This window comes from Entelurus aequoreus, linkage group LG15 (assembly GCF_033978785.1).
Source record: "Entelurus aequoreus isolate RoL-2023_Sb linkage group LG15, RoL_Eaeq_v1.1, whole genome shotgun sequence".
Taxonomy (NCBI): domain Eukaryota; kingdom Metazoa; phylum Chordata; class Actinopteri; order Syngnathiformes; family Syngnathidae; genus Entelurus; species Entelurus aequoreus.
The window spans coordinates 46,679,222-46,696,254 of NC_084745.1; the positions used below are offsets into that span (position 1 = coordinate 46,679,222).

At 39.6% G+C, this 17,033-nt stretch overlaps 1 protein-coding gene across 2 annotated transcripts; it reads right to left on the minus strand.

Annotated features, from left to right (window-relative positions):
• Positions 1–1,212: 1,212 nt before the first annotated feature.
• Positions 1,213–13,675, minus strand: insig1 (insulin induced gene 1). 2 transcript variants are annotated; one of them, XM_062021635.1, is made up of 6 exons: positions 13,578–13,675; positions 10,113–10,522; positions 8,998–9,122; positions 8,741–8,907; positions 8,553–8,652; positions 1,213–2,105 (listed from the first exon to the last, which is right to left on the minus strand). In XM_062021635.1, the coding sequence occupies exons 2-6, from the start codon at positions 10,450–10,452 to the stop codon at positions 2,076–2,078; spliced, it is 762 nt and encodes a 253-aa protein (XP_061877619.1). In that variant the 5' UTR covers positions 10,453–10,522; positions 13,578–13,675; the 3' UTR covers positions 1,213–2,075. The 2 variants fall into 2 exon arrangements, with proteins under 2 accessions (XP_061877619.1, XP_061877618.1); XM_062021634.1 differs by lacking the exon at positions 13,578–13,675 and having other exon boundaries at positions 10,113–10,791.
• Between the last annotated feature and the right edge of the window lie 3,358 nt (positions 13,676–17,033).

Genomic DNA, 17,033 nt, shown 5'->3' on the forward strand with positions numbered 1-17,033 from the left:
TCCTTTGCGTGCCGGCCCAGTCAAATAGTATCTGACACACACACAAGTGAATGCAATGCATACTTGATCAACAGCCATACAGATCACACTGAGGGTGACCATATAAACAACTTTAACACTGTTCCAAATATGCACCATACTGTGAACCCACACCAAACAAGAATGACAAACACATTTCGGGAGAACATCCGCACCGTAACACAACAAATACGCAGAACCCCTTGCAGAAGTAACTCTTCCGGTATGCTACAATATACACCCCTCCTCATGCTCTCTCAGGGAGAGCATGTCCCAAATTCCAAGCTGCTGTTTTGAGGCATGTTAAAAAAAATAATGCACTTTGTGACTTCAATAATAAATATGGCAGTGCCATGTTGGCATTTTTTTCCATAAATTGAGTTTATTTATTTTGGAAAACCTTGTTACATTGTTTAATGCATCCAGCGGGGCATCGCAACAAAATTAGGCATAATAATGTGTTAATTCCACGACTGTATGTATCGGTATCGTAATTAAGAGTTGGACAATATCGGAATATCGGCAAAAAAGCCATTATTGGACATCTCTAATTAAATCATACAATGTGATTTTTTCTTTTTAGATGATGTCTCCAACAGTGTAAATACATCTATGATGAACATTTCAGATCTCTCCCAAATTTCTAAGTGGGAGAACTTGCAAAATTGCAAATGCGTATGTGGAGGGGGGCGTGACCTGCGGGCCTGCAGTGAAGCGGGGTGTGCCAGGACCGGCCTTGAAATCAGCGACAGGTGCATAGATGGCCCACCTGGGCCTGGTTATCTAATCACCTGTCGCTCAGTTATAAAGGAGCAGCCGGGATGAGACACGTTGTTGGAACTGGAGCGAGAGAGAGACGGAGACGAAAGAGACAGTTTGCTGGAAAGCAAAACCCCTGCACTCATTTGTGAAAATAAAACAAGTGTTGTAACCCTGATCCGGGCTCTCATGGCAGTGTTTGGTGGTCTGAGGAACCCACTGGAGGGTGACCTCACTGTATGTTCACACCCTAGAAGCAATCAAATCACTTAAGCACCAACTTGCACGTCCTAAAATGTATAAAATATTTCATTTGATGCTTCTCTGTAGACAAGAGGACAATGGGAACTGTCCAAAGTCCCCCACTACCCTCCAGACTTTGGCCCCCAGTGCCAAAGGTCAAGTGAGAAGACATGTTTGTGCGACACACGACAATTCTGTCCATGTTTTTATTTGTCAAAAAGAGGTCAAGACAGTTGAAGAAGGTACTTCATCCCCTCCAAGAAAAAAAAAAAAGGTAAAGCTTTCCTCAGCAGCAAGCTTGGAAAAATAAAAGACTTTTCCTTCTGAGATGCTAATAAATGTTCTTTGACACCATTGTTGTGACAGAAATGATAATAAATAAGATTGCACCGAAACTTCACCAGATGACATGAGGAGCACCTTACCTTCCATGGCCGAAGACCTAGAATCTACAATACACAGCAATCACAGATTGCAAAGGTGGGACACGCCCCCCAAACCCACTTTGACCTCTGCAGGACTCTTTGGATGCTGACTAATGTCTGGGCTTTCACTACCCGGACACCAGTTCTCCTGCCCATGTTACTGACTAATTCCTGGGCTCCAATACTAGCAAAGTAAGTCTTCATGTAGTCTAAAGACAAGTCTGTCTTTTAGAAAGATCAGGCAGAGACGGGAATCAAACGCCTGGTAGACAATGTGTGGTACACTACTTGTTTCTAATTAGCCCTAACCACTCTGTGACGCTTCTAATTGGCACTGACATACCCGTCGGTCTTCTTTGTCCGCCTTATTTGGGTGTGAATGCGATACAAATACTTAATTTGGTTTGAAGGGGGCGGGGCCTCAGACTCCCCTCAATACCTTTCCCTTTTAGAGTTGACACGGTGGAAGATGAAGTCGAGTGAAAGTGAGAAGCAGCTTCTAAAGTCCAAAAGGCAAACGTCGTGCTGTCCTTGTGTGTGACAGGCGCCCGGGCGGTCACCCGGCATCACCAAACACACGTAAGTTCTCTTCTTTCCCATGTTGCCTGTGCGCCATCTTGTCTGCTCGCTTCAGTCGTTGTGCGGCTTTTCCACACAACCCTGTGGAGGAGGGAGACATAAAGATGTCAATCAAGTCTTTACTGCACTCACTGACATTTGTTTTACTTTATTGGGCACTTTTTTTGTCCTTTGAGGTAAACTGGTGCTTTATTTTTGGCCATAACTTTGGTTGTGTTACTCCAGGGGTGTCCAAACTTTTTGACCTGGGGGCCGCATTCGATGAAAAGATTTGGTCGAGGGCTGAAAGCCCTTAAGTAACATATAGCCTATACATATACCGTATTTTTCGGAGTATAAGTCGCTCCGGAGTATAAGTCGTACCGGCCGAAAATGCATAATAACGAAGGAAAAAAACATATATATAAGTCGCATTTTTTGTGGAAATGTATTTGATAAAACCCAACACCAAGAATAGACATTTGAAAGGCAATTTAAAATAAATAAAGAATAGTGAACAACAGGCTGAATAAGTGTACGTTATATGAGGCATAAATAACCAACTGAGAACGTGCCTGGTATGTTAACGTAACATGTTATGGTAAGAGTCATTCAAATAACTATAACATATAGAACATGCTATACGTTTACCAAACAATCTGTCACTCCTAATCGCTAAATCCCATGAAATCTTATACGTCTAGTCTCTTACGTGAATGAGCTAAATAATATTATTTGATATTTTACGCTAATGTGTTAATAATTTCACACATAAGTCGCTCCTGAGTATAAGTCGCACCCCCGGCCAAACTATGAAAAAAACTGCGACTTATAGTCCGAAAAATACAGTACTTGTGTACAGTACAGGCCAAAAGTTTGGACGCCTTCTCATTTGAATGCGTTTTCTTAATTTTCATGACTATTTACATTGTAGATTGTCACTGAAGGCATCAAAACTATGAATGAACACATGTGGAGTTATGCACTTAACAAAACAAGGTGAAATAACGGAAAACATGTTTTATATTATAGTTTCTTCAAAATAGCCACCCTTTGCTCTGATTACTGCTTTGCACACTCTTGGCATTCTCTCGATGAGCTTCAAGAGGTAGTCACCTGAAAGGGTTTTCACTTCACAGGTGTCATAGTTTCGATGCCTCCAGTGACAATCTACAATGTAAATAGTCATGAAAATAAGGAAAACGCATTGAAATGAGAAGGTGTGTCCAAACGTTCAGCCTGTACTCTATGTGTACATAGTATATTAACATAATGTATGTATAATGAATATTAAAACCTCTAAAGGCCTTAGTGGCCACATGCGTGGACAGCACCTTTTAGCTCTTATTTCCAAAATTGTGTACACTACTGAATTGAGGTCATGTGGACACATATACTGCCACCTGGTGGTGTCAGAAGAGTATAACATACAATGGAATTTGAAAAAAAAAAGTGTAAAAATAAGAATTAGCATGTCACTAAACATGAAGTACACGTTTGTGTACTTATGGACTAAGTACATCATATCAAAAGATGATTCTTAGTTTTTATTCTAATTAGGGTCCAATAAGCCCAAATAGCAAAGATAAATAAAAAAAAGCATGTAAACAAACAGCTTGGGCCTTAAGAGTATGTGAAAGTTTGACTTGTTTACTTCCGTGACGACCTCCTTTTAATATTTGTCATCATTTAGAAATATCAAGCAGTTAAAACATGGATAAGTGTTTTGCATTTTCCCATCCTGCTTTGTAATGGACTTTGACATTTTAATGTGTGGACATTTTTATAATATCCACAATCTTCAGTGAGCAGGTGCTGTTGTGCGACCATGTGTGTTGTGCATTTTGTGTTGGCTGCATTTTTTTTTTGCGCCATGACTCGGTAAGGTTGTTCACATGAGGTCATAAGTAAATGCTGCACTTTGTTCAACTCAGAGTGAAATTGAAGGTCATTAATCTGATATAGTCACATTGACCACTAGATGGTGACAAATTAGCAGCACTAATAACATCATACTTTTAAAATGATAAATAAATGATAAATGGGTTATACTTGTTGGCATTTTTTTTCCATAACTTGAGTTGATTTATTTTGGAAAACCTTGTTACATTGTTTAATGCATCCAGCGGGGCATCACAACAAAATTAGGCATAATAATGTGTTAATTTCACCACTGTATATATCAGTATCGGTTGATATCGGAATCGGTAATTAAGAGTTGGACAATATCGGAATATTGGCAAAAAAGCCATTATCGGACATCTCTAGTGCTGACAACAGTTTATTCAAATTATTATGCTCCAAAACAACTAAAGCCTCTTCTGCTTTTCAAAAAAATGTTAGAATGTTAAGACTCTTGTTTAAACGTGTCTCAACTCTGACATTTGACCTTTTTTTTTTTTTTAAACCCCAAAGAGGCTTCAACTCCCAACAAGAAGTCTCAGTGTGTCCAAACATGGAATGGATAAAAAAAGAACAATCAAAACATTTCAAACCCAACAGACAAGATAAAGAACCAAACATTTCCCCATCGTTCTATTAGAGCAGCAGACGGTTAAAGTAATAAAATAAAAATAACTTATTTTCAAATAGTGTTGTATCACATGAGGAGGAGCAATTCATTAAACGACATATTAAGAGCTTATTTGTAGTCTATTGATTCCTATTATTAGATCATATTATTATTAGATCTTATCTTAGAGTAGACTTTCCAAGACATTAGATGGCAGTAGTAGGTGTGTTGCCATAATCAGGAAGTAGTCTTTGCCATTAAATTGAATGTGCCAGTCCTGTCTTTTGTTAAATCATACTAGGTAGGTAACCATTAGCGCTATTTAAGCAGGGTGTGTTTTGATGCCATACACATCAGACGGCGACTACAGACCTGTCTGTGAACGCCATCTTGCTTCTGAGCAACTTTGTGATGATTATATTACTTCATTTTCACTTTCTTGAGTGGATTCATAATGGTCTGGGGATGCCTGGATCGCTAGGAGGACGTACATTAACTCTTTTTAGAGTGAGAGATTGGAGGAAGAAATATGTTACTAACTTTGGTGTGGCATTGCATCCTTATTTGTCATTATTCTAAGAGGATTACGAGATCCTATCCGTGAATTTTTTTATGCGTAGCAGCAGCAAGTCATAATTACAACGATCAGCTGGATAAAACAAATACTGACAACCTTATCATTTGTCCAGATTTTTTATCGGTCCTGATGGACCGACCCAATTTGGAACCGGCACCAAAAAATACCGGTACTCGGTATACATCCCTAAAATGAACTGCAATCCAGACATGGCCGGTTGCAAAATCGATTAGTAAATGCCAATAATTGATGCTTTATTGTACCGTATTTTTCGGACTATAAGTCACAGTTTTTTTCATAGTTTGGCCGGGGGTGCGACTTATACTCAGGAGCGACTTATGTGTGAAATTATTAACACATTAGCGTAAAATATCAAATAATATTATTTAGCTCATTCACGTAAGAGACTAGACGTATAAGATTTTATGGGATTTAGCGATTAGGAGTGACAGATTGTTTGGTAAACGTATAGCATGTTCTATATGTTATAGTTATTTGAATGACTCTTACCATAATATGTTACGTTAACATACCAGGCACGTTCTCAGTTGGTTATTTATGCCTCATATAACGTACACTTATTCAGCCTGTTGTTCACTATTCTTTATTTATTTTAAATTGCCTTTCAAATGTCTATTCTTGGTATTGGCTTTTATCAAATAAATTTCCCCCAAAAATGCGACTTATACTCCAGTGTGACTTATATATGTTTTTTTCCTTCTTTATTATGCATTTTCGGCCGGTGCGACTTATACTCCGAAAAATACAGTAAATAAAGTAATGCAGACAGCTCTAAAATTTGGCTGACCCACATCTGCGGTCCTCTCCAAGGTTTGTCATTGACATCCCACTGGGTTGTGAGTTTTTCCTTGCCCTTTTGTGGGCTCTGAACCGAGGATGTCGTTGTGGCTTGTGCAGCCCTTTGAGACACTTGTGATTTAGGGCTATATAAATAAACTTTGATTGACTGAAGTTTGTAGAGTCCTCACGAGTAGCCGTGACCAAATAATTATGACCATTCTCTTGAACAAATATACATGCAGTGTGCACCAATAGACCATTCCGATCATCATCACATCTTTTATTCCAGGCCAAAAACTGAATCTACGTCATGGGACCAAACATTCCGGTTTGCCAAGTGACTCTACATGCCACACTTCAATTACTAGTCTAAATGATAATTGCTTGCCAACCAGGAAGAGGAATAAAGTTGGAAAATTACAGAATGAGCTGTGAACACAAGCTGCCTTTTTTGGACGGCCGTTACTATAGTAACCATTTTTGTAGCACAAAAACTAAAGAAACACAATGAGTTTCGAACCGTCTTTAGGGTCACAATTGTCACACGTTTCTATTAGGGCTGGTCCATCTATCGAATTTATTGATTACATTGTAGTATTTTGTTGCAAACCCAATGTTTTTCTCTCCCCCGTGATCTTCCCCAGCCCTCGCGCCCCCGCCCCTCAAAAGACGAGTGTTGTCAGTGCTTTAGATCTGCGGTAATAGACGTGGGACAAGTCACTGCGCGCTGCAAAGTTTGTTTTTAAAAAAAGGCATCAGCACACCAAACTTATTGTAGCATCTGAAATGGCATCAAGCCGACTGGGGGAAATGCAACTCTTTACGGGGCGAACGAGACAACAACAATCTCCACCTAAGAAGCATCTCAACTGTGGTGGAATCATTTAGACTTAAGACTTAAACAGACTTAGACTTCATTTTATTGTCATTCACATTTGAACTTTACAGTACAGATAAGAACAAAATGTTGTTGCATCAGCTTGTAGTGCAGGATACAAGAGCAATAAGGTGCAGAGTGTTTGTATTTACAAAAGAAGGTGCAGATATAAATAGATTTACTGTACAAATGAATATATTGCACTTTTGCATATGCATCCACGTTTACGGATGTATGTTATATTGTCTTTAGTTAATCTGCACCTGTGTGCTGCTGCAAAACTCTCGTGGAATTTTAACGCATTTAATCAATATAGTGATATATTATGTGCAAGGAAGTGTACATAATCTTCAACATCAGTACACACTAACAAGGAGCCCAGGATACTTCAAGAAAAAAAAGCCTGTGTTTTTCCACTTCCTAAAACTATCTAGTAAAAGACGTTTTAGTTTATTTATTTGCATACAATACTCCATTTAAAATTTTCAGATTTGTTTCATTCAAGTCAGAAGTTTTAAGTTTGCATTTTTTTATCTGATAAGATTTTTATTGCAATTTATTGATATCTTTAGTGATTTAATGGGGTTTATGTATTTGCATATAACTAGGGATGTCCGATAATATCGGACTGCCGATATTATCAGCCGATGAATGCTTTAAAATGTAATACCGGAAATTATCCGCATCGGTTTAAAAAAGTAAAATGTATGACTTTTTAAAACGCCGCTGTGTACACGGACGTAGGGAGAAGTACAGAGCGCCAATAAACCTTAAAGGCACTGCCTTTGCGTGCCGACCCAATCACTTTTCACACACAAGTGAATGCAAGGCATACTTGGTCAACAGCCATACAGGTCCCACTGAGGGTGGAGGTATAAACAACTTTAACACTGTTACGAATATGCGCCACACTGTGAACCCACACCGAACAAGAATGAAGAACCACATTTCGGGAGAACATCCACACCGTAACACAACAGAACAAATACCCAGAACCCCTTGCAGCACTAACTCTTCCGGGACGCTACAATATACACCCCCACGCAACCCCCTACCCCCACCTCAACCCCGCCCCCCTCAACCTGTCCCAAATTCCAAGCTGCTGTTTGGAGGCATGTTAAAAAAAGTAATGCACTTTGTGACTTCAATAATAAATATGGCAGTGCCATGTTGGCATTTTTTTCATAACTTGAGTTGATTTATTTTGGAAAACCTTGTTACATTGTTTAATGCATCCAGCGGGGCATCACAACAAAATTAGGCATAATAATGTGTTAATTCCACAACTGTATATATCGATATCAGTAATTAAGAGTTGGACAATATCGGAATATTGGCAAAAAATCCATTATCGGACATCTCTACATACAACGTATAATACTGTATTATTATTTACATGTTTTTTTTCGAGACAGACATTTTAAGAGGTCACATGATTAATCTGAATGTCGAGATTATTATTTGCATGCTATGTGCAATGCTATTATTCAAGACAGAAATATTGCTCCTAATTTAGTTCTTAGAAAATGACTGCAAAAAAAAGAACATTATACAAATGAGAATTTTGCTAACAGTAAGATGCAGTGTCATTTCAAAATACTTGTTTTTGATCAAATAAAAGCAAAACTTGTTTTGAATTATCCTTGTCATTTGAATTAATTGGTTTCTTTAAAAAGCAGGGGGGAAACAATCCTAAATATAATTTTTGGTGGAAAAAATCAGGAGATTCTATTTTTGACTACCAGATGGGATGTTTCCTAGTAGATTAATAATCAAACTTACCATGGCGAGTTGGCGCCCGATGTTTCCCACAGTCACGCCGCCGGAGAAGAATATACAGGGCAGCCAGGAGCGCACATATAAGAAGTCCGGAGACGTGTACCTGGCAATGAATGACAAGTTCTCCGGTCAAATGCTGACCTTTTGGGTCCGAGCGTGAACTAAAACTTTGGATGTTGTGTTGTGCATACTGGTAGACGCCGTTGTAGACCAGAAGCTGAGTGAAGACGGTGGCCAGGAAGGCGGTGGTCACGCCCAGACCGAAGCCGCTGCGGGAGCGGTCAAAGGTCCACCACAGACCCAGCGACAAGGCGGCCAGAGTAAGCGACAGCTGCACGTTGTTGTCAAAGTCCAGTTTCTGTTGTTGCGTCCAGTTAAGGTCAAAAGCAAATATTTAAAGGGCGATGACAGAATAAGTGACTAGATCTGAGTCAGCATGGAAGGATACAACACTGGCGTGGTTGATGCCCACAAAGACGGCGATGCACCTCATGACGCTCGCCCACTCCCGCTTGAACTTGTGAGGCTCTCCCAAGTGGCTGTCCAGACACGGGTACAGCAGGCCCACCACAGCTGCAAAAATTTGTTTTTAAAATAAAGAGTCAAACTTCCTAAAGATCAGCACAAACCGGTCGAATTCAGGAAGTGTTGCGTGGTGTCTTTTGCTGAGTGTGCGGAACGGATTCACAACACTAAACCAAAGAAGTAATAAGCATACATTGTTCCAGCAGCAGCTGTTACAATTACATTCATACTTACAATGAATGAATAATATACGTCGTAGCTAAACATATGCTGAAAACAGCTGTGTCAAAAGTACGGCCCGCAGGCCGAGTTTGACATGATAAATGTCAATGTGTGATAAATAAGCCGAAATTTTTGAATGAAAGAAACTATTGTTCTAAAATGTGTCAAAGTGCAAAGCCATAGACTCACTCAATCTCAGTAAATAACTCAAATTTGGAACACAGCATTAATGAAGAGTAATCTGTTAGACTTTTCAAGTTTGTTGTGAGGTCGTTCCATTCATTTATCGCTTTATTGAGTTGACAACCCCCTGGCGCTGTTTTTGTACATGTTTTATTTATTAGTATTTCTTGATTGTAGGTAAGTATTGCACATTATAAGTAAAGGTTTATATATATATATATATATATATAAAAAATGTAAATGTAGTTTTTTGACGCACTCTCTTCCCCCACCAACTTCCTGTTTTTTTTTTTTGTTTAACCATTACAAGCCCCGCCCTTTCATCACCCGTTATGACGCCGACCAATGAGCGAGCGGCTCGTTGGTGTCGCGTTTGCGGCGGCCAATCAGAGAGCGAGAAGATCAAAGGAGTAGCCCAAACTTTACCCACAAATGACCGCCAAACACAGCCTTTATGTAACGGCCAACAAAAACCTAGCCAAGCGATGTCCTCGTACTCCCCTCATTTTGCTGTTGTCTTTATTTTATGGCTGCTTATCACCTAACATGTCGTAAAAGTAAACTACCGTTGAGATAGCAATCATTTCGAAGGTTCTTGGTGCCAAAACAACATAATTAAAGAGCGTAATTTACCTGCCCCTGTGCCGCAGCACGGCGGGATCCACCAGGCGGATGAAAAGAGCGTCGTCATGACCTCTTCCGGGAACAGCGTCACGTTTCTCTGTATCTGCAGCAAGTTGAGCACCAGGGCGAGCAGCACCCCCACGGTGAAGAGCACCAGGCCCCGACGGATAAGGTTGAACGTCCGGTCCCGCTGCAGGGAGCCGTGGGCGCTGCTCAGCACCGAGGCGATGACCGACATCACCTCCTCGCCTTTGGACGCTAACCAGCCGGCGGCGGACGGCGACGAGTGTTCGCTCTCCACACTCGGCGCACAGGAGCAGCTCCAGCAGGGCTCCTCCAGGCTGGACATTTGGCACTTCGCCTTCCGATTCGACCTCTTTTAAAGCGGGCGTCGAGTTGCTTAGTTCCTCGTCATGACGCTGGGAAGAAAGAAGGAGACATAAAACACCGAAGGAGGTATTTAAACGTGTCACTGGTCGGGGGAAGCTTCCACCACTGAGGCCACACAATCACAGCTGTGTAGGGTGAGACTCGGCAGCCAATCAGGGGCCGGCGTCTGATATGACGTCACTTCACCCCACCTCTCCACGCACCATAACAACATTTTTTCTTTTTTTTCCTTTTACGGATTTTTATTTTTCCAGATATACACAACAATCCAGGGTCCGTGTACCTTCCGTTCATTCTTTTTCCAATTCTGAAACGCGAATCAAAAAATACAATTAGGGCCGTTTTTCGATTTTTATTATGAATGGCAGATTTTAAAACAAACAAAAATGGTTCGATTTTCATTAAAATATTGCCATAAAATTGGATTGTGTGCTGTTTTCCTTTTATAGAGTTTTATTTTTCCAGATAAACACACATGTGCAAAAATATCTGTGTGATGACAAATTGAACCGGAAGCAGTACTGTAGCCTTTCCGGTCCGTGTACCTTCCGTTCATTCTATTTCCAATTCTGAAATGCATTTCAAAAAATACAATTAGAGCCGTTTCTCGCTTTTTATTATGTATGGCAGATTTTAAAACCAATAAAAGGGGTTTGATTTTTATAAAAATATTGCCATAACATTGGATTTTGTCCTTTTATGGAGTTTTACTTTTCCAGATAAACACAAAAATCGAAAAAAAATGTGCAAAAATATCTGTGTGATGACAACTTCAACCGGAAGCAGTATTTTAGCCTTTCCGGTCATTCTATTTCCAATTTTGAAACTCATTTCAAAAAATTAAAATAGGGCAATTTTTCGCTTTTTATTAAGTTAAGTAAGGTTAAAGTACCAATGATTGTCACACACACACTAGGTGTGGTGAAATGTGTCCTCTGCATTTGACCCATCCCCTTGTTCACCCCCTGGGAGGTGAGCGGAGCAGTGGGCAGCAGCGGTGCCTCGCCCGGGAATCATTTTTGGCGATTTAACCCCCAATTCCAACCCTTGATGCTGAGTGCCAAACAGGGAGGTAATGGCAGATTTTAAAACACACAAAAGAGGGTTGATTTTCATAAAAAATATTGCCATAAAATTGGATTTTGTGCTGTTTTCCTTTTTATGGATTTTAATTTTTCCAGATAAAAACACAAAAATCGAAAAAAAATGTTCATCCAAAATGCAAAAAATGCGTGGTTATCTGTGTGATGACAATTTGAACCGGAAGCACTATTTTAGGTTTTCCTTTAGCATGTTTTTAGCATAACTGTTGTCGTTTTTAAAAAATGTCATTAAAATAGTTGTCCAACTTTAGTTCCAGAAATGAAAATAGAAAAAATGGTCCGAAATTACTTTTTTGATTTGTATTTAAGAACTTTAAATAGAATGAACACTTTCCTTTGCGTTTAGCATGTGTTTTTTAGCACACCAGTAACATCTTTGTTCAACAGGAGTCCTAAAAAACAAGTTTCAGACCATTTTTTCTATTTTAATTTCTGAAACAAAAGTTGGACAACTATTTTAATTACACTTTTTTTTTATATATAAAAGACTCCTGCTGAACAAAGATGTTACCGTTCTGCCAAAAACATGCTAAACGCAAAGCAAAGGCTAAAATACTGCTTCCGGTTCAATTTGTCATCACACAGATAACCACACATTTTTGCAAATTTTTTTAGCGTTTATCTTGGAAAAATTCAAATCCATAAAAGCAAAAAAGCACAAAATCCAAATTTATGGCAATATTTGCAACCCTTTTTTGTTTGTTTTAAAATTTGCCATATAAAATAAAAATCTAAAAAAGGCCCTAATTTTATTTTTTGATTTGTGTTTCAGAATTGTAGATAGAATGTACAGGAAGGTACACAGACCAATCCAATGGATGTTCATCCAAAATGCTAAAATGCGTGGTTATCTGTGTGAAGCAGCATTCCAGCTTTTCCTTTGCGTTTAGCATGTTTTTAGCATAAAGCTAACATCTTTGTTCAGATGGAGTCCAGTATAGTCGTTAAAAAAAAAGTGTCATTAAATAGTTGTCCAACTTTTGTTTCAGAAATGAAAATAGAAAAAATGGCCCGAAATTAGTTTTTTGATTTGCATTTAAGAATTGGAAATAGAATGAACGGAAGGTACACGGACCTAAAATACAGCTTCCGGTTCAATTTGTCATCACACAGATGTTTTTTTTAATATTTTTTTTTACAACAACAGATGTCGGACAAGGGGGCGGAAGTCGACACACAAATACCGGAAGTTTAAAATAATGCTAAACATTGTGCTCTTAAGAGTCAATGAATCATTAAAACAAGAAATAAAAGACAAACGACGTTATATATCTTGGTTATACATCAAATAATATCCACTAAATTAGATCTTGACTAATAGTTTCCTCTGACACTGTAGATTCACAGATGTTTTTTGTCAATGTAGCCATTTAAAATGATCTATTTTAGTAAATAAAGTCTCACCCAATCAGAGACCGGCGTCTCATATGACGTCACTTCACCCCACCTCTCCATGCGCCACAACAACAGATGTCGGACAAGGGGGCGGAAGTCGACACACAAATACCGGAAGTTTAAAATGATGCCAAACATTGTGCTCTTAAGAGTCAGTGAATGATTAAAACGAGAAATAAAAGACAAACGACGTTATATATCTTAGTTATACATCAAATAATATCCACTACATTAAACTAAATTAATTAATAAATTAATTAAACTAATAGTTTCCTTTGACACTGTAGATTCAAAAATGTTTTTTGTCAATGCAGCCAATAAAATTGAGCTATTTTTAGTAAATAATGCAACAATACGCAGGTTAAAATAGTAACCCCCAAAGATAATATCATTTCAACATACCATCTGTCAACAGTAATGCCAAAACTACTTAACTGTGGCGCAGATCAGGAACTATCTCTTGCATTTAACTAAAAAAAAAAGAAACCTCAAATGTATGGAGGTGGTGGTCAACAAAGCACAATGTGAGCATGTCAAACGCCGCGACAGACGTTTCTAAAAGTTTCCAAACAAAAGGCGCACATACCAGCGTGATTCCCCCGAAGTGTGACTATTGTGTCCCACACAGACACGCACATTTATACCCTACACAACCAGGTCAGTGGCACAAGTTTTTGCAAGCCTTCATGTTGTTTGCATAGGGGGGCGTGGCCTCCGAATGCATGTCGGGCCGCACATCATGTGACTGGAACAAGGGTTCATCGCCCTGGCTGCACATCCTCTTTTTCAGTGCCACACAACAACAGCCGGGAAACATGTTTTGCAAGACGTTATGTGCTATTACAGGACATCCCACCTCCCCAAAAAGTGCATACGTGCCGGAATATACAACATCCATAGGTTATTATTATGTCGAGCCAACTGGTGGCCTGAAAAGGACGCTGCCTTTTAATAACCGAGGACCTTGGATTCATTTTCAACTCCAATATAATTCCAGAAACATAGTGTGTTTGTCACACCTCGTTGACTCTTCAGAAAACACCACACCCGGCATGGTAAATACGAGCTGGTGTTTTTCCCATGTCAGGCACCACAAGTGGAGGTGGTGTGAGGATAAGGAAAGTTCATGGAAAGTCACGTGATTCAGTAGTGAAGGGAAACAGAGTACAATACAGGTCTAATCGGTTCTGTGACATGCAGAATAGCATTACCCATTGAAATGAATGACAATCAAAAAACAGCACAGTTGTAACATGTCACTTTTGCAAGAACAGCAAACATTAGGGTAAGATATATTGTATAACAAATAACACAATAGGATGTACAAACCCCGTTTCCATATGAGTTGGGAAATTGTGTTAGATGTAAATATAAACGGAATACAATGATTTGCAAATCCTTTTCAACCCATATTCAATTGAATGCACTACAAAGACAAGATATTTGATGTTCAAACTCATAAACTTTATTTTTTTTTTGCAAATAATAATTAACTTAGAATTCCATGGCTGCAACACGTGCCAAAGTATTTGGGAAAGGGCATGTTCACCACTGTGTTACATGGCCTTTCCTTTCAACAACACTCAGTAAACGTTTGGGAACTGAGGAGACACATTTTTGAAGCTTCTCAGGTGGAATTCTTTCCCATTCTTGCTTGATGTACAGCTTAAGTTGTTCAACAGTCCGGGGGTCTCCGTTGTGCTATTTTAGGCTTCATAATGCGCCACACATTTTCAATGGGAGACAGGTCTGGACTACAGGCAGGCCAGTCTAGTACCCGCACTCTTTTACTATGAAGCCACGTTGATGTAACACGTGGCTTGGCATTGTCTTGCTGAAATAAGCAGGGGCGTCCATGGTAACGTTGCTTAGATGGCAACATATGTTGCTCCAAAACCTGTATGTACCTTTCAGCATTAATGGCGCCTTCACAGATGTGTAAGTTACCCATGTCTTGGGCACTAATACACCCCCATACCATCACAGATGCTGGCTTTTCAACTTTGCGCCTATAACAATCCAGATGGTTCTTTTCCTCTTTGGTCCGGAGGACACGACGTCCACAGTTTCCAAAAACAATTTGAAATGTGGATTCGTCAGACCACAGAACACTTTTCCACTTTGTATCAGTCCATCTTAGATGAGCTCAGGCCCAGCGAAGCCAACGGCGTTTCTGGGTGTTGTTGATAAACGGTTTTCGCCTTGCACAGGAGAGTTTTAACTTGCACTTACAGATGTAGCGACCAACTGTAGTTACTGACAGTGGGTTTCTGAAGTGTTCCTGAGCCCATGTGGTGATATCCTTTACACACTGATGTCGCTTGCTGATGCAGTACAGCCTGAGGGATCCAAGGTCACAGGCTTAGCTGCTTACGTGCAGTGATTTCTCCAGATTTTCTGAACCTTTTGATGATATTACGAACCGTAGATGGTGAAATCACTAAATTCCTTGCAATAGCTGGTTGAGAAAGGTTTTTCTTAGACTGTTCAACAATTTGCTCACGCATTTGTTGACAAAGTGGTGACCCTCGCCCCATCCTTGTTTGTGAATGACTGAGCATTTCATGGAATCTACTTTTATACCCAATCATGGCACCCACCTGTTCCCAATTTGCCTGTTCACTTGTGAGATGTTCCAAATAAGTGTTTGATGAGCATTCCTCAACTTTATCAGTATTTATTGCCACCTTTCCCAACTTCTTTGTCACGTGTTGCTGGCATCAAATTCTAAAGTTAATGATTATTTGCAAAAAACAAAAGGTTTATGAGTTTGAACATCAAATATGTTGTCTTTTTAGTGCATCCAATTGAATATGGGTTAAAAAGGATTTGCAAATCATTGTACTCCGTTTATATTTACATCCAACACAATTTCCCAACTCATATGGAAACGGGGTTTGTAGTACAAACAACTAGAGGAGTTTTGTAAAGTAATGTAATAATTAAATACAGCATTTTCTTTGGAGTGCGGACTTCGAGTTGCATGTCCGTCAAAGACACCATCAGCGGCTTCTACGCAAATAATGTAGCGTATTTTTCGGACTATAAGGCGCACTTAAAATCCTTTCCTTTTCTCAAAACTCGACAGTGTGCCTCATAACCCGGTGCGCCTAATGTACGGAATAATATTGGTTGTGCTCACCGACCTCGAAGCTATTTATAAGTGTGACCAGTAGATGGCAGTCAAACATAAGAGATATGTGTAGACTGCAGTATGATGGCAATATGACTCAAGTAAACAACACCAACATTTTATATGTTCCATTGGAAATATAGAACATTACACACGGCGCGCAAATATCTATCAAAATGTTTTAGTAGGACTTTGGTAAGCTATGAAGCCGCACCGCTTGATGGATTGTACTGTGCTTCAACATACGAGTATTATTATGGTGTGTGTATAAGGTAAGACATATTATTTGGGGTTTTGTTTCCCAATGTTTTGCAAAAGCAACTTTTCTTACCTTCTGGTACCTGCTGATCTGTATTTGGGATCTGCATAAATCCTGAAAATTTGCGTGCGTCCGCCTTTGTAGTCCCTATCTTCTTGTTATGGGACATTCATCCTCCACTGTTGCCATTTCTAATATAAAGTAGTGTAAAGTTCTTACTTATATCTGTCAGTAAACTCGCCATGAAAGCGCTAAAACATACCGGTGTAGTGAGTTTACATTATTCACCCAAGGAACTTTAGTTATTAGAGAGTGCCGGACGGGCGGTTTATCACATTTCCGGCCTCGTTGTTGCACTAGTGAGCCACGGATGAGGAGATGCTGCTCCGTTATTGATTGAAGTCAAGTCTGAATGTCATTAAAACAGTTATCTCCATCTTTTGACACTTCTTCCACTCCCGTCCTTGCACGCTACACCGCTACAACAAAGATGACGGGGAGAAGACGCTGTCGAAGGTGAGCCACGTAAATAAGACCGCCCACAAAACGGCGCATCCTGAAGCGACTGTCAGAAAGCGGCTTGAAGATGATCTGTAAAACATCATCTATGCAACATTTTGACCAAAGAACCACCATTACATGTTATGTAG

What these genes read in the sequence shown, in the direction of transcription:
- insig1 (XM_062021635.1), bottom strand. Translation starts at nt 10,452, where the DNA reads ATGTCCAGCCTGGAGGAGCCCTGCTGGAGCTGCTCCTGTGCGCCGAGT. An exon ending in GCATCAACCACGCCAGTGTT is followed by an intron (nt 8,908 to 8,997) that starts GTATCCTTCCAT and finishes ACGCAACAACAG; the next exon opens with AAACTGGACTTTGACAACAA. An exon ending in TCGGGCGCCAACTCGCCATG is followed by an intron (nt 2,106 to 8,552) that starts GTAAGTTTGATT and finishes CCTCCTCCACAG; the next exon opens with GGTTGTGTGGAAAAGCCGCA.